Source organism: Carlito syrichta, unplaced genomic scaffold (genome assembly GCF_000164805.1).
Source record: "Carlito syrichta isolate Samal-C Ts95f unplaced genomic scaffold, Tarsius_syrichta-2.0.1 Scaffold308277, whole genome shotgun sequence".
NCBI classification, from domain to species: Eukaryota; Metazoa; Chordata; class Mammalia; order Primates; family Tarsiidae; genus Carlito; species Carlito syrichta.
Genome location: NW_007252373.1, coordinates 445,367 through 468,721, shown reverse-complemented (window position 1 = coordinate 468,721; position 23,355 = coordinate 445,367). Strand labels below are relative to the sequence as shown.

The 23,355-nt window shown below is 35.9% G+C and overlaps 1 protein-coding gene across 1 annotated transcript in view; it reads right to left on the bottom strand.

Annotated features, from left to right (window-relative positions):
- Positions 1-23,355, bottom strand: part of RELN (reelin) — a 534,724-nt gene that overhangs the window by 153,242 nt on the left and 358,127 nt on the right. Inside the window, exons 20-22 of the mRNA XM_008065395.1 lie at positions 6,416-6,608; positions 5,427-5,539; positions 230-367 (exon numbers count right to left, since the gene is read on the bottom strand). Coding sequence (XP_008063586.1) covers positions 230-367; positions 5,427-5,539; positions 6,416-6,608 — 444 coding nt within the window. The remainder of the gene's footprint in view (positions 1-229; positions 368-5,426; positions 5,540-6,415; positions 6,609-23,355) is intronic.

The following is a 23,355-nucleotide window of genomic DNA, read 5'->3' as shown; positions in this document are numbered from 1 at the left end:
GCTCTTTTAATAAACTCGGAAATTCAAACCCAGGAGGCCTTGTCTTGAGGTTAAATTTTGAGGTTTAAAATATATGATTTTGTACTTAAACTTTTATGTTTAAGTAAGAACAGAAAGAAGGATTTTTTTCTTTTAGCTATTTCGTATAACAGTCTATCTACATAACTCTGTTGACCACTGCTGATCCTTATAGATACAAATTGTGAGAAGAGGTCTCTGGTATGTGTACCTGCACATGCCATGGTCACACGAGCCATGCCCATTGCACATGTTGGGACACTGCTGTCCAATGTAAATGTTGTCCAAAGCCCACTCGTCTTTGGCTGTGTAATAGCTCTGACTCCAACGGAAGCGGGTGGCACTGGACCTAGGAACAAGGTATAGTAATAAAAGTAGTGTTTCAGCCAATAAGCAGTGGCATAGACAAAGAATGTCAGAGCCCAAAATCTTTCAGATATCTGACTTTCTGAAACTTGTATTCAGCCACCCATCATTTTTCCTCTAATTCCATTACTGTGCGATGCAACAAGTCCATCATGAAGTTAAAAATAAATCTGTATATTAGATGTACTTCTATCTTAATTTGGGACATTTCAAAGAAAAACACAATATCAGATTTTTTGATGCATAGATTTGATGCTAGAAAAAAGTACTAAGAAACAATATTTAAAAAATTAAAGATATCTACTAAACTGAGCCTATCTTTCGTAACATAATGACACTGTAAGATGTTTAACCCAGAGTAATACAATTCCTTTCAATTAACACTCCATTAGTTAGTTACTGGAAGACTTTCAGTTAGCTCTCAACATAAAACAAAAGTTGTGTTTGGTGGCATTTTTTAGAGGTTGAGGGGACATACTACAATGTACTTACTGTATTACAAATAAGAACATCTGAATGCTAAGTTTTTCTTATTTCTCAAACTCTAACTTGCTTGAGTTTCATGGACAAGTTGATCTTAAGTGGGGATGAGAAATTAAATAGTTCATTACAAATACAGAAACACTTGGGACCTTAATTCAATGAAACCAGATATAGAGTCTAAAGAAGTGGATATTTTGAGAGCAATGTCAAGAAGGCTTTTATTCATTGGCTTTTATAAAATATCTTTTTAAAATTACAGCATATTTTTCACCTGAAGGATTTTTCAGGGATCTGTGATTAGTTCTTTTTGGTCAAGGTGCTAAACAAAACAAACAACAAAGGATTTGCAAAATGATAGCATTGCTCGTTTTCATTGAGTAAACCTTACCCAAGCACACTATATACAGATACAGATCTGAATGATCCATTAAAGTCTACAATTACCCACATATTAAGTACTCCCTAAGTATGTAACTTACTATTAAGATTCAGACTAAGTCTTTATTGTTTATTTTATCAATGATCTGTAGTTAACAGGTTGCATTTTCATTCCTAGTAGGGTAATTCCAGGATTCACTAAAGTGCATCCAGTGGACACAGGTTTGCTGTGTCATGAGACATACAAGGGGACAGATGAACTACCTCTTCTATGGTAATAGGTCTATATTTGTAATCAAATAGACATCACAATTTGCGTAGTCCCAGTACAAAATAGTTTTTAGAAAAACCTACTCTAAAAGCAGATATAATGTCTTAGAGCACAGCACTCTACAGCAGAGAGTTAAATAAGACTCACGCACCCTTGTTATCATGAAAAGGAGACTTCAATCTTTTAAGAATGATATAACCTGAGTTAAGTCTAGAGCCACAGGTGACTATTGTGAGCAATAGTTTGTACAGGAACAGAATAAAGTAGATGCTCAAAAATGTTTACCAAAAACAAACAAAATGAGTCACTGAGCGGATAAACAGGTTGGCAAAGGGCAAGGGCAGCCTGTTCTGACTTCTGTAGGTAATGGAAAGAACGTAGTAGGAGTTTGGGGACAAGACCCCAGGATGCTGGTTCTGCAGTATATCAGCTGTGTGACCTTTAGTGAAAAATTGAAGGCTTCAGGGTTTCTAGTACCTCACCTCTCAAATAAAGGGTTTGAGCAAACTGATTTCTAAGATCGCTTCCAGCTCTCAAGTATAATGACTCCTCTGGTGATGTGTCGGCCAAGGTGACATTTTATTTTCTTTGCAGTTACATGCCTATACAATACCCATGGCATACATTAATTTTAGGTTGTGTTACTCCAAAAGTTAAAATGAGGGTGGAGAGGGGCTTCAGGAACCTACCCTTGGATTACCTATTTAGCTTCTTTCACATGCAGACACATTCTAAATTATTTTTCCAAGTAAATTACTCCTTCCATGCATCTAATGAACTTTTGAAAAACATACAGAATATTTCCTTAAGATAAAAACAACTTAAGTTGGAATATTTCACTTGAAATTGCAATCCACCGTTTCATGTGATGATGCTAATTAAGAGAAAAGGCAGGGGAAAGAGATGGAATACTGGTTTCATTTTTAGTGAGGAAAAAAATTAGTCATGTGAGCAATCTCCAGCTGGTCACGTGTGAAAAGCCAAGGTGTGATCTTTTTGATTTGCTGCATCATTACTAAATATCACTCTCAGTACAAACATTTAACTTGCCATTTCTCCCTCTCTTTCTTTGAAAACTAAGTCATCTTAGGAAGAAAATCTTGTACACTTTGGACTGAGTCTGAAAATAGAACTACTGCGGTGTGGGTCATGAAATGAAATTGACTTGCATTTAAAATACAAACTCTATGAATTCCCAAAAGCAACAAACTTGACTCTCGTATTTGATGTTTTCCCTCTGTATAAACTTGAAGTCTGAAATGAAATAGCATTGAGTCATCTCTTGATAGTTAGGTTACCTGAAGAATCAAGGTAAATGAAGGCTGACTAAATTGTATTTTCCACCTTCAGAGTTCCTGTAATTACATTTGTCCAATTATTCTGAAACTCATTCCGTCATTAGGTGTTGATTTGTTTACGAAGTCAGCGACTGACAGCTGTTTGAGTCTCATTAGGCCCTGTTCTTATGTAAATGTCTTTCATAAAACTGAATTAATTTTCATCGGGTAACAAATGTTCAGTTCATATACAATATAATTCCTCTGAGCAGGTGTATATATTTGATGTTTCCTCTCTAAGTTGTCCTATCAGGTACATTTTCCAAAGTTAACAGATCTTTGATAATGCAGGGACCACAGTTGCTTTTATGCATTCCATTTATAGTTGCATATGTTTGAAAAACAAAGAACAGAACAAAGATTTGGCCAAAAAAGGAATACTGCTTCAAACTAAATTATACCCCCTTTCCCAATGCTTGGAAAAAAACATGCTATTTGCAAAAGTTTGAAATAAATATAATAAATAAATTTGTCAAGGAGAGTAAATATACTTTATCTTTATAGCAGAGTTTTTAAGCATTATAGACCCAAAAACAATGACTATAACTAACTGACTACTATTTTTAAAAATGTAGCAATAATGTTTAGTTTAAGTATTAGTCATAGGAATGCTAAAATAAATATCCTACTGGGTTATTTGTTTTTTTAAAAATATTTAGCTGTCTTTATCCAGGGCTTTGAGGGAAATTAGGAAAAGCAGAATTAAATTATTTATTATATGTTCTTAAAGGCAAACAGTCAGGGAAATAACCTAGTAGAATTTTTTTCTGTTTGTACAAAGAGATACTTTATAATAAAACATCTCTTTGGTTCAATGAGGAACATAAAATTAAAATTCTACTTAATCCCCCAACATTCAGTGAGCACACCTACTGTGTGGCAGACACTGTGTTGAAACTAAAAGATTTTAGTATCTACTTAACATTGATATGAATCAACCTTTTTGACTATACTGAAACTTTCAACTTGGTACTATCTTTTGAGCTAAGATATAATCATGCAGCACACAATTTGAGGGTAAAATAACCTGCAAAGGTTTTTCTGATAAGGAAAAACTTTTTGGAGATTGTCTAAGTTACATTAAATAAGAATGACAGCTCAAAATGCTTCTAGGAATGACAAGACAGCTCTAAAACACACTATCACTATTATCTTACTACCATAATTTTGAAATTGCACTTCACGTCAGTGAATAAAAACCAATGATTATAAAATAATAATAGAAATAAATTTAATGGTGAAATAATGAATAAATAGACCTCAGTAGCTGTACACCCAGTATGACCAGTATTTCAGTTGTTTGATGTGCTGTTTCGCATGTCTGATAAATGTATTTGAAATGTCATTGAAATTAAATAAAAGTCTTGATTATATTCCCAGCAGTAGACATTAAAAAGTAGAATATTACAGAAAGCAGTAACTTGTTATACAAAGTATTAACAGAGTATCCAAGAAATGACTCACAGTTGGATGTTAAAAAAATCTGTGGAAATCAAATTTCAAGCATTTTATTCCAACTGACATAATAATGCACCCTTAAAAATAATAAAGGAGACATTCTTACATCATGCAGTAACTCAATCTTCAACTAAAAGGTGTAAAAATAATTCTAGGTTATCTAACCAATTGTTTTTGTGATAAGCCTAACTTTTATGTAAGAGAATTTAAGAAAGTTTATTTAGTATTTTTCTCTTTTAAAAAATGCTGTTGGAAGACAGGTGCCACAGAAACACATACTGTATGTCTCTTTTATGCTTTCTCTTTTGCCCAAATCACAGAATCTTAGGATTTCAGGACCTTGAGAGATCTTTAAGATCATCTAATTAAATCTTTTCATTATACTTATGGGGAACTGGACTTGAAGAGGTGAATGATTAAGGTCATGTAATTAATTAATCCTAGCAGAGCTATATTTAGAATCCAGGCCTTCTAATTTCCAGTCTAAGGTCTTTTCTTGGGGTAAGTTCATCCTGACCCAGAGCTTTAAATACTGTCCATAATATTTAATTTTTTAATATTTCCTCCAAATATCACACTGTTTTGAGTGATTATTCCATCACAAAATAATATAATATTTGGGAAAATTATTATGTTTTTTTCTTTCACATTATCAACTGTAACTTTTTCCCAAGTTTACTGAGGTCTCTGCTTCCTGAGGAATAATTTTTATTGTTAATGAACGAATGTGAATAAAGAAAAAGAGTTTAAGTATTTGACATAAAAGTAGGGCTTTGTAGCAACAAAACAGCCTTGCAACCTGAACTACTTGAATTTCTAGATTCCTGTGTTCTTTTTCTGTATGTTAAACCCAAAGGAATTCTCTCATCAGTAGAAAAAGCTGGGGCAAGAATAGAGATCAGAAAAAGCTAGGACAGTTTGGAAGCCAAATTTTCACATTTGTCATTAGCTTAATTTTTCAAAATCCTTTATGTAAAAGATTTGACCTTTTGATAATAAAAACACAATGAATAAACATCTTGCCATTGTGCTTATCTTGTCTTCATATTCAAGTCATACTAGTAGAGATAGTAAAAGTTAAAGTGATAGCCATATTTAAAGATGTCATCTCTTACCAAGTTTTCTGGGGAAGAAGTACTATGACTCTTCGCCACTGTGTGAACTCACTGGCATGGTAAATACTTGCTGATGTAAACTCCTGACAACTTGGCATACTTGGAAGGCATTCCTAGAAGAGAATCAGGCAAAAATCAAACTCAACTTTATTTTCCCCAGGGAAAACATGTTTACTCACCCACTATAGTGAAAAAGACCTTTGAGAAATCTAATGTCATAATATTAACAATTTTTTTTCTGTTACAACAAAACTTTTATTTATAAAGACAAGAGAAGGGCTGAATTGTGGTTTATGGGCTATAGTTAGAACTATTTGTGATATGGATGCGATCCATGATTTCTCCTTCTGTGAAGCAAAGACATTTAAGAAATGATTTCAAATGAGATGCCGTTAGCAAAAAGGAATGTCTCCCAATTCTCACATGTACAAGCAGAAATGAATTATAATTCAATTTTTTGACCTGTTAACATTGGCATATGGTACAAATTATTCTATTCACTATGACATTTATGCATTTATTATGATGGGAGATTACTGATATGGATATTATAAAGAAGTAAATTTTATTCCAAGATCTATATGTTTCTTTCTGCTCCTAAAGACAATAGATACCACATTCTTAATATGGTCTATCTACAGATAAAGAGACTTAGAACAGGAACAGGTGAGGAAATGTTATAGGAAAAAAGGAAAGAGACACATTATCAAGAAAGAGGGCTAGAGAAAATAATATTCAAAATATACCATCTGAGAGTATCCATTTTTAGAATTATTCTTGTTTCTTTTTATTTCTCATTACCCTTTAGTAGCTGATAGTGAAGAATGCGGCATCCTTGTAATCCCTTGCTGACTTTATGTCAATTCTCAATGACAAATAACATTGTTTTGTTTCAACCAAACCAAGACTTTTAAAATTGTGATTTCTATTCATCCTGTGTAAAAAGGGAAAGGTTACCTATCACAAGCTGCAAAGAAAATAAGACTTACTTCTTGGACGAGGTGCCAGGTAAGGCCATGGTTGGTTGAATACTCCAGCTTCACCTGGTTGTCCATATGTGGAGTGTATTTCTGGCCACATCCCATCACCAAACTGAACTGAATTGTATAGGATGCTCCTATCTGCATTGATTGTGTTTCCACATAGCGCATACTTGAGGCAAGTTTAGAATCTCCTGTAAAACTAAAAGAGATAGAGGTGGAAATCAGAAAATCCTAAATGCAACATACTAGAGAAAAAGTGAACTCTTTGTACTATACACCAAATTTTACCAAGTTTCAGTCAATCTAATAAATGTGAGTTTAAATAAACTATCAAAGAAGCAACTTATTTTTTTAAAAAGTTAAAACCTACAGTTGTCAAATGTATCTGAAATTGGGACCTCACTCATACATCATACATGAGTATAAACCTTTTGACTCATTAACCTCACTTCTTGAAATTTATCTTAAGGAAATAATGCTAAATTTAGAGACAATTTTATAAAATATGATGAATCTTACAGGATTACTCATAATATAGTCTCAGACTATAGGGCAAATGGAAGGCTTAAGTAAACTGGTACATCTACTTGACAGAATATTATCCATATTTCAAATATTTATAGAGATAATATAATAACCTTAAAATGCATATGATAAAATAAGTTTTAAAAATAGCTATAAAATAATGCATAAAGGAAATTTACCAGACTGCTTATGTTGGCTGTGCTTGGTGGTAGAAAATTTACAATTTATGCATTTTCTTGTTTTTCTAATTTTTTTCAAATAGTGTTTAATGTTCATGTATTAAATACTGAAAAACATCATGTAGTTTTAATGGTGGTGTCTCAAGTAGTAAAATTCATGTTTTACTGGATCTCAACCGCTATGTAATTGTAAACTGCTTGGGGGCAGGCAAAATTATTTTTTTAGAGAAAACTGCTCAGGAATTTGTAGCATATCAGAAAAGATTATAATATGGATACATTATTCACTGCAGTTACATGGATCAATGTAAATATTCCCAGGGTCAACCACACTAAGGTTTGTCTATCACAGAACTTGTTTCTGCTATTCTGAAGCATTTCCAGTCTCACTGATAAACAGTAACATTGATTAGTCAGAGGGCATAGCTGATGTGGACGATGGAGCTCTGTAAAATCTTTGAGGCATTGAGTACAATCATCTAATTATCTCTTGCTGAATCAGCAAATAAGGAGAAACTATTCGGACTTGCTTCTTGCAGAGATTAAGATATTACTTTAATGAGGGAACATGGTTCAAATAGAGAATCACCATTGGCTTACACTCAAAGTTATAAGAAACTTTTCCCAACAATTAGTAATTACTGTTTAATTAATTACTAACTGCTAGTAGCTAATTAGTGTTTTCAAACTAAGGTTTTGCAATTGGACAATGAAAGAGGAATAAAACAGAAAAGTCCCGATGTCTGCGTTAGTCGAATGGTCAATAAAAGGAAGGAAAAAAGTCATATTCAATACTGTCAGTTCTTGCAAATCCAACTAAGAGATAGCAAATGCCACAACTTGTTTATTGTTATTAATAAAGATGCCTGCCATTTGTTGAGTCTAGGCCATGTCCTGAGACACAATACCCACATTACTTTCTTTCTTTCTTTTACAGTAATTCTGTGTAGTAGGAACAGTGATTTCCTTTTAACAGATGAGAAAATGGGGCTAGTAAATCATAGAGACTCAATGAGAAAGCAGCTTTGTCTGACTCCAAACCAAAGTCCCTTAGCCTATTTCTTTGTCTTTCTATTATTGCTAATGTGGGGAGAGAAAAAATATTGCAATTTGAAATAAACTTTGTGTATAGTTAATGTACAAATTATTAACTTTTAGTTACTATGTAATAATACTCTGATGTTAAAAAACCCACAATTGAGGCCATGTGTTTGGGTATACAGGGTACAATCTAGAAAATACAAAGCAGTAGAATGCAATTTTTAGCAATATTGGAAAGATAGGAGAAATCAACACAGAACAAAAACAGTAGTGAACCATAAAGCTCCAAACGTGTTTATATTGCTTCCAGGGTCTTTTAAGAAGGCAAACCCCCAATAAAATCCCAAATGTTTCTCCCTGTGAGAAATAAGTGCTACTTTTAGCTTCAAGGGTCAAATGTTCTTTCTAGTACCTTTTATGAGAAAAGTAATTAGAGGCAGCTAACTAGGCTTCATTTAAATTGTCTGCTTTAAAGTTACACTGGTCTCTTGGGCTTCTGTAAAAAAAAAAAAACCCTATAGTGCATGGTAGTACATGGTCTGAAGCATCTGCAAATGGCACGGAGTCACTGAAACATTCTCACTCATGCCATACACAGTATTTTCCCACCTGAGCATTTCTGAAACTTATTATTATTATTATTGTTGTTATTATTATTTTTGATTCAGTCTCATTCTGTCACCCAGGCTGGAGTGTAGAGGCACAATCATGGCTCAGGCAATGGCCTCAGCCTCCCGAGTAGCTGAAACTACAAGTGTGCGCTACCATGCCCAGCTAATCTTTTTTTTTTTGAGACAAGGTCTCATTATGTTGCCTAGGCTGGTCTTGGGTTCAAGCAATCCTACCACCTTGACCTCCCAAAGTGCTAGGATTACAGGCATGAGCCACCATGCCTGACCTGAAACATAGTTATTTTCTCTAATCAGTTTCTGATAAATTTTTCCTTTCTGAGATGGTTTACTGTCCTCATAATCCTATACAGAAATAGAAGGAAATGCTGTACTTGACCAATATTGCCTGCACTTAACTTTTGCATGATTACAAATGTAACCATGAAATTGGCTAAAAAGAAGTATTCAACCTTGAGGAGAGGCATATGTCCTGTGAGCTGAGTTGATAATAACAGGTTTTAAAGGTGTCAAGACACAAAGAAAGAAACAGGATAAAAATTATACAAAATAACAGGCTAAATAAACAAAAGAAAGGTAATTAAATAATGACAAAAAAAAATCTTGTTTAGCACCTATATCTGTTCAACCGGTAGAATAGAAGCCAGAGTGCATTCGGTATTTTTTTTTTTAGTTCGTTGACTCAGTGTCCAGTCACAGCCTTTTTTTCCCATAGTCACTGTCTAGTGATTGGTCCGGGGTTGGCCATAAGCCCACCAGTGAGTCCTCACCAGAAAGATGTACGTGAAAGACGGAAGGTGGATTTACTCATTTGGCTTTCATTATGTACGTTTTAAAAGGGACTGAGAGAATTGGTTGCCATATCCTTTTTTCTCCCTCACCTATGGTCTTCCTTCCTCTCAGGTGGGCAGCAGTCACCTTGTGGCAATAATGAAATGAACAAATGACTGCAGACCTCTCTGCTAAGATTGGGGAGAAGGAAGGTAGAGTTGTTAAGGTGATCACCAATCCAGGACTGCCTGGTCTAGGACTGCTTGTTGCAAATGGCAAAGAAATCTCTTTACTGTTATTCATGTCATGGTCAGTGTTTTCTTGTTTTTGTTTTTTTTTTAACCTAGAGATAAATGCATTTTTTATTGATACACCTACCATACTTCATGGTACTGTATGATATCTGTGCTGATACCTTAATCTGAAGCAAAATCAAACAGGAAAGCACATACATTTGCGCCTTAAACACTAGACCATTCATAGTATAAGTTCACTTGATTGTTTCTGGTTTATTCAAGACTGGCTGAAAGCTAGCAATATTAGGTCTGTTTGTTTTTCTCCTGAATGTTCATACTCAGCTGGAGTTTTGGGGTGATAATTTCACAGACTGTGATCCTTTAATTTACAACACTGTTCCTCTTTGCTACATGTCTAAGTCAAAATATGTTTATAAAGGCAAACATGAAGCTGAACTTCTTTTATGTTACAATCACAGGAACAGAAAAGAACAGCCCACATCAGCATTTTGGGGAAAAATTCTGGAGAGAGAATGCATTGGGAATCCGGAGGCATAGCTTTATTCATGTTGACTTGCAAGAGTGCCTCAAAAATGAAGTAAAAATTTTAAAAGTTCCTATGTCTAACTACAAGATTTAATGAAAGAATGGGGATAACTCTTTTCACTAGGATAAGACTACCTCCTTATCCCTCTTTATTTTCACCTCCAAGAAAAATAGTAGACTATTGTGACACTGGCCAAATAGATAACACCATAATGTAATTTCAGTCTTTATAGTTCTGTACTTAGTCCACAGTATAGCTCCTTTACCTGCACCTCCCTTGCTTAATCTCATTCTTGCTGCGGATCTGATTTTATGATCGGGTTGGAAGCCTGTCCACAGGGAGGGATCATATTGTATTCATCTCTACATCCCTTAAAGCACTTAGAACCTTTCTTGCCCCTCACAAAAGCACCTTGCATTGGACATCGTGATTTTCTAACAGCTAGATTATCTCATTTGACCTTCGAATCAAGACCATTTGGGAGACCATTAGGGATCCTTAACATTGTATTAAGGGAGAAGAAAAATGAGTTGCTGGCCCCAGGGTCATACAGTTACTAAAAAGCTAAAACCTAGGCCTTCTGGTTTTTACTTTGAAGTTCTTTTCACTGTGTCATGCCTACCAAAGACTTTTAAGTAATGCTTTTTAAATAAAATGAACATGAATGAGGTCTCTCAACTGGAGAGTAGGCAAGTTTTACAAAGCTATAGTTACTTAAATGCTGTAATGAACACCAATGAGGTTATCTTCACTCAAATAAATCACATTATGCATTTCCCCACAGTCTTTTCCCTATCTCCAGAAAAAAAAAGCCTCTTTTATATCAAAAGTAGACACACATAACCAAAGTAAGTGGGAGAATACTTGAGCCACAAAATTCCTTAAAAGCAAATTCATGTCAAACAGCCAAGTTACCCAGAGAATGGAGCCATTTTTGACAAATTGAACCCATCTCTTTAAGAATAGTTTGGTAAGTCAATATGTATAAAATCTCACCATTAGTGTGCCACAAGAGAAGATAATGCATCTGTGTTTACCTTTCTTAGATACATAAGGAATATTCTATTGCTTTGGAGAGTCCCACAGAAAAGAACAGCTCCACAGAGCTCATGTCTAGAAAAACAGAAGAGCCATACAATGCTTTTTGTTTTGATACCAATCAGAAGTTATATTTATCTGCAGAAGATGATCTGAGTGAAATCCAAGCCTCTCAGATATCATCATTTTTGGGAGGTTAAGTTTTTATTATCATCAAAGAAATGTTTATTAAATTGGACAGAAAAACTTGTTGATATTATGAGATTAAAGGCGGTATTTTAACTTGCTTGTTATTTCTACAATATTATATTTCAAAACAGAAATAACCATGTTATTTCAGAGGATTTATATACATTGTATACTTATTGAGAAAAACAATCTGACAATATAAAAGTATTTTTAAAATGGGAAAAATTTGCTATTTCACCCTCTAGAGCTGATCACTGTTAACATTTTGGTAAAAATACTTCCCGAAAATATTTCTTATGTTTACACACTTACACACACACACACACACACACACACACACACACACACACACTTACTTTTAATTATATTTTAAAAATTTATGAAATCATAGTAAATCTGCTTTTTTCCTTTTTAAATTTCATTGCTATCTTTCCATAATGAAAAATACACTGAGACATTTTCTTTTTTTTTTTTTTTTTTGAGTTGGATTCTCACCCTGTCACCCAGGCTGGAGTGCAGTGGCATGCTCCTGATCACTGCAGCCTCAACCTGCTGGGCTCAGGTGATTCTTTTGTATCAGCCTTCCAAGTAGAAGGAACTACAGGCATGCTCTCCCACGCCCAGTTAATTTTTTGATTTATTGTAGAGATGAGGTCTCACCATGTTGCCCAGGCTGTTCTCGAACCTGTGGGTTCAGGAAATCCTTTTGCCTCAGCCTCCCAAAGTGCTGGGATTATAGACTTGAGCCACCGTACCCAGCCGACACTTCATTTTTAATGAATCAAGCCAATCTCCAATTACAGAAAATTTGGAAAGTTGTTTCCATTTTTTGCTGTTATAAACGATACTTCTACAATATTCTGTATATCTTGTATATCTTTGTGCACTTGTCCAATCATTCCTTAGGATAAACAGGTACTAGATGCAGATTGCTTGGTCAAAGCTAATGCACATTTTAGAAGTTGACACTGTCAAGCTGTCTTCCAAAAAGAGTCTACCAAGTTATATTTACCAAGAACATAAACAATGACTGAGGCCAATTCTTACCACTTGTCAATACTGAACTTTGACAATATTTTTTATTGTAGTCACTTTATACCTGTAGTCTCTTAATCTACATTTTTATTGCTATAGAAATTTAAAAGAATACATGTTTATTGGTTTTTTTAATATATTTTTGTGTGAGTACTCTTTCAAGTACCTTGCCTATTTTTAAAGTGGGGGTTATCTTTTTGGGGGGATTATCTTTTTCTTACTGATTTGTAAGAGTTCTTTACATATTGGGGATATATAGTTGGTCATATATGTTGAAAATATCTCCTTGCTTTAAATTTGTTGCAATGTTTTTTGTTTTCAGGGATGTTTTTTCCTCCCCAGATACAAGTTTAAAAATTTTAAGTAGTAGAATATGTTGAGTCCAGGAGTTTGAGACCAGCCTGGGCAACATAGCAAAACCTTGTCTCTACATAAAATAAAAAAATTAGCTGGACATGTTGGTATGCACATATGGTATGTGCCTATAGTCCCAGCTACTCTGAGATGGAAGATCACCTGAGCTCAGGAGGTCCAGGTTGCAGTGAGCTGTGATTGCTGTGATCATGCCACTGCACTCCAGCCTGGGTGACAGTGTGAGACTTTGACTCAAAAAAAAAAAAATTAAAAATTTCTCTACATGATGCATTTTGGCATGCATTTATTCAACACTTCATTTAAAAAGTCTTTATGGATTTCTAAGTGTCTAGACCACTCCTTATTTATCAAAATAAGATTTCAGGGTTACCATTCACAATAGCCACACAAAAAAGAGAAACCTTGGCATCTTCCTAACCAGAGAAGTCAAAGAACTTTACAATGAAAATTACAACACTCTACTCAGAGAAATCAAAGATGACACAAACAGATGGAAATATATTCCATGCTCATGGACTGGAAGAATCAACATTGTTACGATGTCCATCCTACCCAAAGCAATCTACAGATTTAACCAATACACGTTAAATTACTAGCAGAATTCTACTCAGACCTGGAAAAGACAATACAGGAATTCATATGGAAACACAAATGACCACGAATAACCAAAACAATCCTCAGCAAAAAAACCAAAAAACAAAAAAACCAAAGCAAGGCTGGGCTCGGTGGCTCAGCCTTTAATCCCAGCACTTTAGGAGGCCAAGGTGAGTGGATTGCCTGAGTTCTCAGATTCAAGACCAGCATGGGCAACTTGGCTAGATCTTGTCTCTACAATAAATCAAAAATCAGCTGGGCATGGTAGCGTGTGCCTGTAGTTCTGGCTTCTTGGAAGGTGAGGAGGAAGGATCGCCAGAGCCCAGCAGGTTGACACTGAGGTGGCCGTGAGCATGCCACTGCACTCCAGCCTGGGTGAGGGAGTAAGACTCCAACTCAAAAAACAAACAACAACAACAAAACAAAAACAAAGCAGAAGCTATCATACTCTCAGACTTTAAACTTTATTATAAAGCTACAATAACCAAAACAGCCTGGTATTGGCTCAAGAACAGGCATATAGACCAGTAGCACAGGATAGAGATTCCAGAAGCAAAACCTCAATTCCTCAACCAATTCATCTTCAACAAAGCCTCCACCCCCAACAACTGGGGAGAGGAGAACCTATTCAGTAAATGGTGCTGGGAAAACTGGCTGATCACATGCAAAAGATTAAAACAAGACTCCTACCTATCACCAAAAGCAAAAATCAACTCTAAATTGATCAAACACATTTTGGGTCATTTTTAGTTTAGGTCATAAAACCTCAAACTATAAGAACCTTAGAAAATACAGGAAATGCTCTGATGGAAATTGGAACTGGCAACCAATTCCTGATCAAAACTCCAAGTGCCCAGGCCATAAGAGGTAAGATAGACAAGTGAGACCCCATCAAACTGACAAGCTTCTGCAAAGCCAAAGAAACCATCAAGAGAGCAGGGAGACAGCCCACAGATTGGGAAAAAATATTTGCCAACTGTATATCTGACAAAGGCCTAACATCTAAGATATACAAGAAACTCAAATGTCCCGAAAAGAAAAAACAGCCTCATTACAAAGTGGACAAAAGATATGAATAGACAGTTCTCAAAAGAAGACACAGGAACAGCCAACAGATACATGACAAAATGCTCAGCCTCACTAGTCATCAAAGAAATGCAAATTAAAACCACGCTGAGATACCACCTATTCTAGTCAGGATGTCCATCATCAATAACTCAAAAAACAACAGATGCTGGAGAGGATGCGGGGAAAAGGGAGCATTTCTACACTGTTGGTGGGAGTGTAAACTAGTACAACTTCTATGGAAAATAGTTTGGTGATTCCTAAAAGATCCAAAAATTGACCTTCCATACTACTCCACAATCCTCCTACTGGGAATATACCCAGAAGAACTCAAATCACTCTATGAAAAAGATACCTGCACATGCATGTTTTTGCAGCATTATTCACAATAGCAAAAACATGGAACCAACCATGCTGTCCATTGAAAGAGGACTGGATAAAAAAATGTAGTACATATACATGATGGAATATTGCACAGCCATAAAGAAGGACAAAATTACGGATTTCGCAGCAACTTGGATGGACTTAGAGTCTACAATACTGAGTGATATATCACAGAAACAAAGAACTGAGTATCACACATTCTCACTCATAAGTGGACCTTGAACAATTATCTTAATACTGTAAGAAAGGGATTGGCAGTAGTGGGAAACTTCCAGGGGAGGGGGGCACACCTCATCAACAATGGTAACTGCATAATTAACATTTATATAAAACCCTGAATTGTACCCCACATCTTTAAAATTAAAAAAAATTTTAAAGATCTTTGGTGGTTACAATGGCAATTGTAGATATTTTGGAATATATTTGCTTTTCAGCATCTGTTTAAAGCTCTTTTAAAACTTTTTGTCCAAAGCACCTGCATTATTTTGCTTATCTTTATCCTTTTTATGTAAAGTTCATAGTTTATATTTTTCTGCTCCTTCATTCTCCCCACCCCTCTTCCTCTTAGTATGGAAATTTGTATATAGTTCTTCAATTCAGAGCTAGAATGTTACTTCTCACAAGCTACAGAAACTCTTAGGCCAATAAAAAGCATAAGTTGAGCTGTGTAGCTGATGTTTATTCAGCTTTTACAGAAAGCACACTCTGTCCAAACAAAACACAGCATCAAATTGGTTGCTAAGTAGCAATTTTCTCTTAAGGATCAGATAAATTTATATACAGGAGGTAGAACTGGGGAGAATGTGTCCCCTAAGAGATTCAGACTGTCTGTACATGATGGCCATGTCCACAAATGAACACTATCTTCTCATTCTAACCACATACATCCTGTGCACTTAGAAGGATGCTGCTGTTGGATGGGGCAGCAGATGAGAAACTCTGTCAGGAGCCACAGAGAATGACTACTCCAACCCTTTTGTTGGAGTTGAGAGTTCCTTCTATAGCCCAGTCACTTGCTTGTGTCTACTGCAAAACTAGGCCAATTCACTCAGCATCTAGATGCCAGCAACTAATTCCAATAACTTAAAAAAAAATCTAGCCTTAAAGTTCATAGAAATTTGTTGGTGAGATCATGGTTTTCAAGATTTCTGTCAAGTTACAGTTGATGACTCTTCATTTTGCCCACTTCACAGAATTTTTAGAAAATATTCAGCAGCTGGCATAAACTGACAGTCAGAGGGTGAGTCAGCACAAAGCACCGTCTGGGCTGCAGCCTTGGAGACAAGGAGGGAGAGAGGGAAACCAAGGGACAGAGAGAGGCTGACTGTTGGGAGGCCAAATATCCAGGGGAAATAGCTCCTTATAGCTCTTGTGGAACCTGCCAGTCCCCTGTCAGGAAGCTGCATGCCTCTGTGTATGTGTGGTGTGTGGGTGTGAACAGACAAGATGGGCAATACCTCCCTGTCACTCACATGGGGTTGAGGGCAATCAGAGGAGCTCTACTTGTTTCCAGCTCCCCCGACTTCTGTCCAAAGCTTCAACTAATTTCTCATCTTTGGCTGTCCAAAACTTCAACTAATTTCTCATCTTTGGCTATCAGAACTCACGACTCCTGTTTTTCTTATGTTGCATTCATATTATCTCCAGAGTCAATTTTGGTTGAAGTGAACTTGCCTGATCCAAATTTATTCCACTTACTGGAATTTGCTCTTTCAACACATTCCTGTGTCTCCCTCAGTTCCTTTTCATCTCCTTATCTTGCTTTTTTCTTGCACTTCACTTCCTTTCAGAAAGAACATACTGGTCTATGCAGTCGGGCCTCAAAGCCCTGGTTGAAAATGTTTAGCATAAAGGGGAGAGAGAAGATAAGTGAGGGCTCTTTGAGATTCTTTCTTTCTCTTTCCAGCTATGTGCAATCACATGTGTTGTCTAGAACATACTCAGGTAGATCCATTTTGAGATTTTTGTAGGACTTTGATACTTCTAACTTTGGAAACTCATCTCACATCATAGCAAACATATTAAAATGCACCTGTGTTTCACATTAAATAGAAACATTTTTAGTTGCAAAAAATATTCAAATGATCGTATAACTTTGTCATTAAATTTTATTTGGCTACTAGTAATGCACTTAATATACTTTGTGATTTTGCAGCATGTTCAGGAATCTGACCAGAAAATCACTTCCAATATCATGCAATTTTATGAATTACTAAATTAGTAATTAATGGAGTTAGCCTAATGTATTCTGTAGATAATTAAAACTCATTAATTTCATTTTGGCAAATTTCTTGTCATATTTTTAGGAGACAGTATATATTTTCCCCATTCTTGGACTTTTCCTAGTCCCCTGGAAAGTCTGGAGATTCTAGCACTGTGCGCAAAATAAGTAATGAAAGTACTTCCTAGACAGAGGCACATCTAATGCAAAGGTGCTGGGAGAGGAAACAGTTTGGCTTGTTGGAACAGAGAGAAGAAAGATCAACGTGACTGCAGTAGATTGAGTGAGTGAAAGGCAGCAAGGCAAGGGAGAAGATGACACAGGCTGACCCAGTGAGTTCATCCAGGGCCTGCCAAAGAGATTTTGTAAACCAGTGTCCATAGAAAATAATGTCTCAGCCTACTGAATGTGTTTCCATAACCCATACAGAATCACAGATCTATTCCATCAAATATAGATTTTTTTGGCTATTAATTTGTTTGTGGTTTGTTATTTATGAAATCTCACAAGGCTGCTTAGTCCACAAAAAAAGATTTTTAGGGAAATCTAACTTTAGAGAAATAAATGACTTAAAAATCAACAACCCGGACATCAATAGGATGTGAACTTTGGAATACAGCCATTATATCCATCCCTTTGGCAGGTTCTGATCATTTCTATGTCCTCCAATATATATCTTCAAGTGGTCCATTTCTCCAAAATCCTATTTCAAGCATCATGACAGCACATGCAGATGACACTATGAGCCTTTGAGCCGAACCTCTTCTACTGCTTCTCCTATTATCTTCTACCACCTATTCTCTACACAGCAACCACAATTATTTTTTAAAAACATAAGTAAGATTACATCGCTCTTCAGCTCCCAATTATTTCCTGGATTCCCATAACACTTAGAAAAATAAAAGTGAAAATCATTCTATTGCTTTATGAGGCCCTATTGTGATCTAGTTCCTTGCCTGCCTCAGGGCCTTTGCTCTTGTTGTTCCCTCTGTCTGCAAAGCTGTCCTTCCACACCTTTACAATGTCGTCTTTCTCATCATTCTGGACTCTCATGCACCCAGGAGGGTTTCCCTGACCCTCTGACCTTTTAAAGTACCCTACTCTACTTCTACTACCTAAAACTCCATTCTCCCACCCTTACCACACTTATCACTGTCTGGAATTTTATTATGAATTTGTTTACTTGTTTACTGCTGTTATTCCTCTCTAGAATGTAAGCCTCACAAGCAAAGGGCTTTTCTATCTTTATCTCCAACACTGACTGCTACGCTTCTAGTTCAAATAGTACCAATAACACAATCAATAAATAGTATAATATATAAATTAGTCTATCAATAGATGAAAAATTTTATATCATGAAATCCTGCTGGTGAAAAAAACCTAATAAATAGGTTCCATTTTACTAAGCCACTTATAAATCTGTTCAATTATATTAGCAAAGCCTGGTACTAAGAATACTCTTTACACAGCTGTTGATAATAATAGGAAGTGACTCTTCTGTTTGTCACTCCATGTATGTGCTGTATCTATCTGCTAAGCTTCCTAGAATAATCATTTACTGTGAAATGGTAGTTGAGGCAGCTCTTGGGAGACCTCTCACCCAGATTGACTTCCTTCAGTAGCACAATTTTAGTAGATTTATTGCTATTTTTAATAGTCTCTAAAAAACAATCCCAAGAATACTCTAAGCTTGCTAATAAACTATTTAAACTGACAAAATTTCTATGTAAGTTACAGGTAGATGTTTTATGAAAGAAAAATGCTGTGAAATTTACTTGGCTGTTATTCTATAGCTTGATTTGTCTTATAAAGGTTGTCAGTAATGTATTTTCCTTGTAACCTAAGGAATCAGTTTCAGCTAGGCACCAATCTAAAGTTTCAGCTAGGCACCAATCTGACCATTTTTTACCCATGTTTACCAACAACATAACCCTTACATTAGTATCAGTCGACCTCCTTGACTAGTTTCACAAGATCAGTCTGAGGAATACAGAGAGAGCTGCAAGTAGAAAAGACTGGCTCAAACTCCTTTAAGCATATATTCCTATTTCAATAAATTAACCCAAAGGTAGCAGCCAGGTAATGCAGGGCCCCAGATCCATTACTAATTCGCATTATTGTGGCGTCCTGATGGTCGACCTTATAACCTAGAAGTACCTTAGCAACTACTTAATAGTCCCTCATGTATATCTCAAAATTTCACCTGTCATTTAATTCTATATATTATGTAATTACAGAACACAAAATTACTGGTTTTCTTTAACTGTTAATAGAGCACAGTACTATTTTCTAGCTTTTATGGCAAATGAACTGTATTTAATTTATATTATGAGACAAACAGGCTTTTAGGATCCCTTTTAGTCTGAGGTTTTTGCCTGGGGGACTCCTGCTTCTCATAGAATATACAGTTTTTTTTTTTCTTGCCCATGCTTACAAATACCCTGTGAGATATGAACACATACTTTTAACAGGTAGCCGTTTGTCAATTTCCTTTGACTTGGGCCACCCATCCTGCAGTTGTTCTATTCCTTTTAAATCTCCAGTTTCCTATATCTCTGGGGTTGACCATGCCACCTGGGGCTGGTGCGGAAAAATTAGGCTCCAAGATCCTCCCACCACATCACATACCACTCAATGTAACCTTTTTTTTTTCCCCTCATGCCTTTTGTCAATCATAGTTAATTTCACTTCTAGCATGTTGCTCTTTTACTTCTTTTGTACTTTCAATACTTATTTTAGAAATTTCTCTTTCTAAAAATTGACCAATACATGACTAGTGCTAGCGATTTACTTGTGTAAAGAAAGAAAAGAAAGCTGTAATTAAAAAATAAAATAAAATGAGGCATAACAAGGAACAAGTAACTTCTCTCTTTTAACATGAAAGAAAGTACCAGAGACCCTTTTAACATTTCTGCAGGTCCCATCTAACTTTAAATCTTCTTTTAATTAAGTTTGCTTCTCCTCAATCACTTTAATGATAAACAAAAACTATAGCTTTTCTTATCCCGTTTTATTTTTTGCTTTAATTATTTATAGAGTCACAGTCCTTTTATCCCCTACCTTTTTACTGTAAATGGACTGTGTATAAGTTACATTATGAGATAAATAGGCTTTTGGGATCTTTCATGTCTAGGATTTCATGTCTAGTAACTTTACTCATCATTCACAAAATGTTGTCTATATTAACATATTCACTATTACTGGAATGTGATCCATCTGTATAGAGATGATGATTAATATTTAGGTAAGAAAATACTGACAAAAATATAAGCACACCCACTATGAACATCTTCACCTTTTTCCCTCAACCATGTCTAGTTTGTACAGTAAAAATCTTATTTAGCATTTCTGTTTTGACCTCTTTAAATTTCAGAGTCATGCTCTTCTACATAATTCAAGCAAAATAATATTTGTTTAGCCTCTAAAATTAAAAAAAAAGGTTGCTCATAACGTGGACCCAAATGTGACCCTTATACATAGCAATTTTCTTCTCTTCAGCCAGACAGTGAAAATGGCGGGCAGGTGGCAGGTACTTTTTTTTTTTTTTTTTTGAGTTGGAGTCTCACTCTGTCGCCCAGACTGGAGTGCAGTGGCCGCTTCCGGGCACCGCAGCCTTGCCTGCTGGGCTCCGGCGATCCTTCCGCCTCAGCCTTCCGAGTAGCCGGAATTACAGGCATGTGCTACCATGCCCAGCTAATTTTTTGATTTATTGTAGAGATGAGGTCTCGCCTGCCCAGGCGGGTTTAGAACCCGCAGGCTCAGGCAATCCATTCACCTCAGCCTCCCAAAGGCGCGGGATTACAGGCTGAGCCACCGAGCCCGGCGCGGCAGGTACTTTTTATCTGTGCTCACATTTAACCTTAACAACAATCTTGGGAGTAGGTATTATAGCTCCCATTTTACAGATGAAAAGCTCAGGCTCAGAGAGGCTAAAAAAAAGTTCCCCTGAGTATGTGGCCTTTTGATGTTACTGTTTTGATATGGGAACATGTCTGGTAATTTAAAAATAAGATCATTAAAATGTCATCTAGAAATTATAAAAGAATGTCCAAACTGGTGTTCTTACTCTCCAAAACTGCTAGCTCATTATTAGTGCTAGCACCGGAGAGAGGCTCAGAAATAGAACAATGGTTAGAGTTGGAATAAATGTTAGAGACAGAATCAGGTCACGGGTGGGATAAAAGACAAAGACAGGGTGGGAGTTCTGGGTGGAACTAGAAATCCTGGATGTCTTTTGTACATTATTATTACTAATATTATTATTTTGAGTCAGAGTCTCACCCTGTCACCCAGGTGGGAGTGCACGGGTACAACCATGGCTCTCTGCAGCCTTGACCTCCTGGCCTCAGGTGATCCTCATGCCTCGGCCTCCCAAGTTGCTAGGACTACAAGCCCACACCACACACCCAGCTAAGTCTTAAAATTTTGTGTAAAGATGAAGTCTCATTATGTTGCTCAGGCTGGTCTTGAACTCCTGGGCTCAAGTGATCCTACTGCCTTGGTCTCCTAAAGTGCTGGGATTACAGGTGTGAGCCACTGTTTCCAGGTTTTTGTACATTATTTAGTAACAAAACTCAGTTATTTTCAACTTTGATAAAATTGCTTTGAGGCAAACTTCTTAAAACAACTGTATCAAAATACATACTCCCCAATTCCTCGTTAGTTAAAATTGCCCTTCTTTGATTTTACAAGCTTCTAAATGGCAGTGCCAGATTTTGAACCCCAGACTAAGACCTCAAAGTGTATGTTTCTACCACAACATAGCTACCAAAAAAAAAAAAAATTGCCAATTCTAATATGTTATGAAAACTCTCTCTTCACAACTGTACACATATTAAAATTAAAACTCTGCAATATGACAGCAATGTCCTTTCCACCTGTTGTATCTAGCTAGTTTATTAGATAGGACAGAGGAATGTTAATGTCCCTTTGGTATTATCACTAATAGTATTAGATGCAATCTTTAATAAACCTCAATTAGAACTATTCCCTCAGTGATCTCAAAGTATGTGTAAGAGGTTTTAAAGACTATTTAAAAAAACTAAAGCAGACAGAGGTTCTGATTTTAGATACTATGCATGAAGAAAAGAAAGTCTTACAAAGAATTAAAAGCAATTCATTTCTCCACTGAAAAAAGTACTCTAGGATGACATGCTGGAAAGTGATTTATAGCATATTGACTGTAGTTCTTCTAATGAAAAAGCAATTGTCCCAGTTTTCCCTAGAGAATACTTTCAGTAACAACAATCCATGCTCATGGAAAGTCATGAGTTAGAAAATGAGAACCAAATGAACTCACAGCTGGGAAAAACCAACAATAATTAATTTAACACCAGCCATTCGTACAGACCATATATATGTCTCAAAATTTCCCTTGAGAGAAACAAGGTCATTGAAGGACAGAGGCCACACACTTAAATATGTTAAAAAAATTTGTACTTAATAAGACAATATGCTCTGAAGGTTTTACATTTAAAAAATAACAGCTTGTTTTAGGACTAGGAGGTTATAATAAATAGTTGGTCAATATCATTACTGGAATTTTAATACTGTAACAAGTGTTTCTGAAAAACATCACCTGAGTTCACATTAAATCTTGGACAATATATTCCTCAACAACAGCAGAGAAAAAACAGTGCCATTAAGAGGAATTTTATTCTGACTCATTGGCTAAGAAAATAGAAACAGTTTGAGATCTTCCATGTTGTTTCATTTTAATGAGCAGTGAGCATTTTTCATGTCCTTATTAAAGTGGTTAATGTGTTTCTCTAGTCTGATTATCACCGCCAGAGCACACTCTCTGTTGTTTCATAACCAAGACAACTTTTCGTTTCAGAGAAGATCAGAAAGTCAAATCGATTGCTCACATGTGGTTGTTAATAAAACTCCTATGGTGCTGCTCAAGGTGTCCATGGGGATTGTACAATTATTTATATTTTCTTATGGTTTTTCTATAATTACTGTGATTGTACTTTCACAAAGTAAATGTATCTCCACCAATTAAAGCAGTGGTGGGTTAAGAATATTCATCAGACTTGTATGAAAGGATATTGTTCTTATGGCTTTGATCAAAGTACAGAAATTAAACTGCTGTTATCATGCATTCAACCCAAGTGT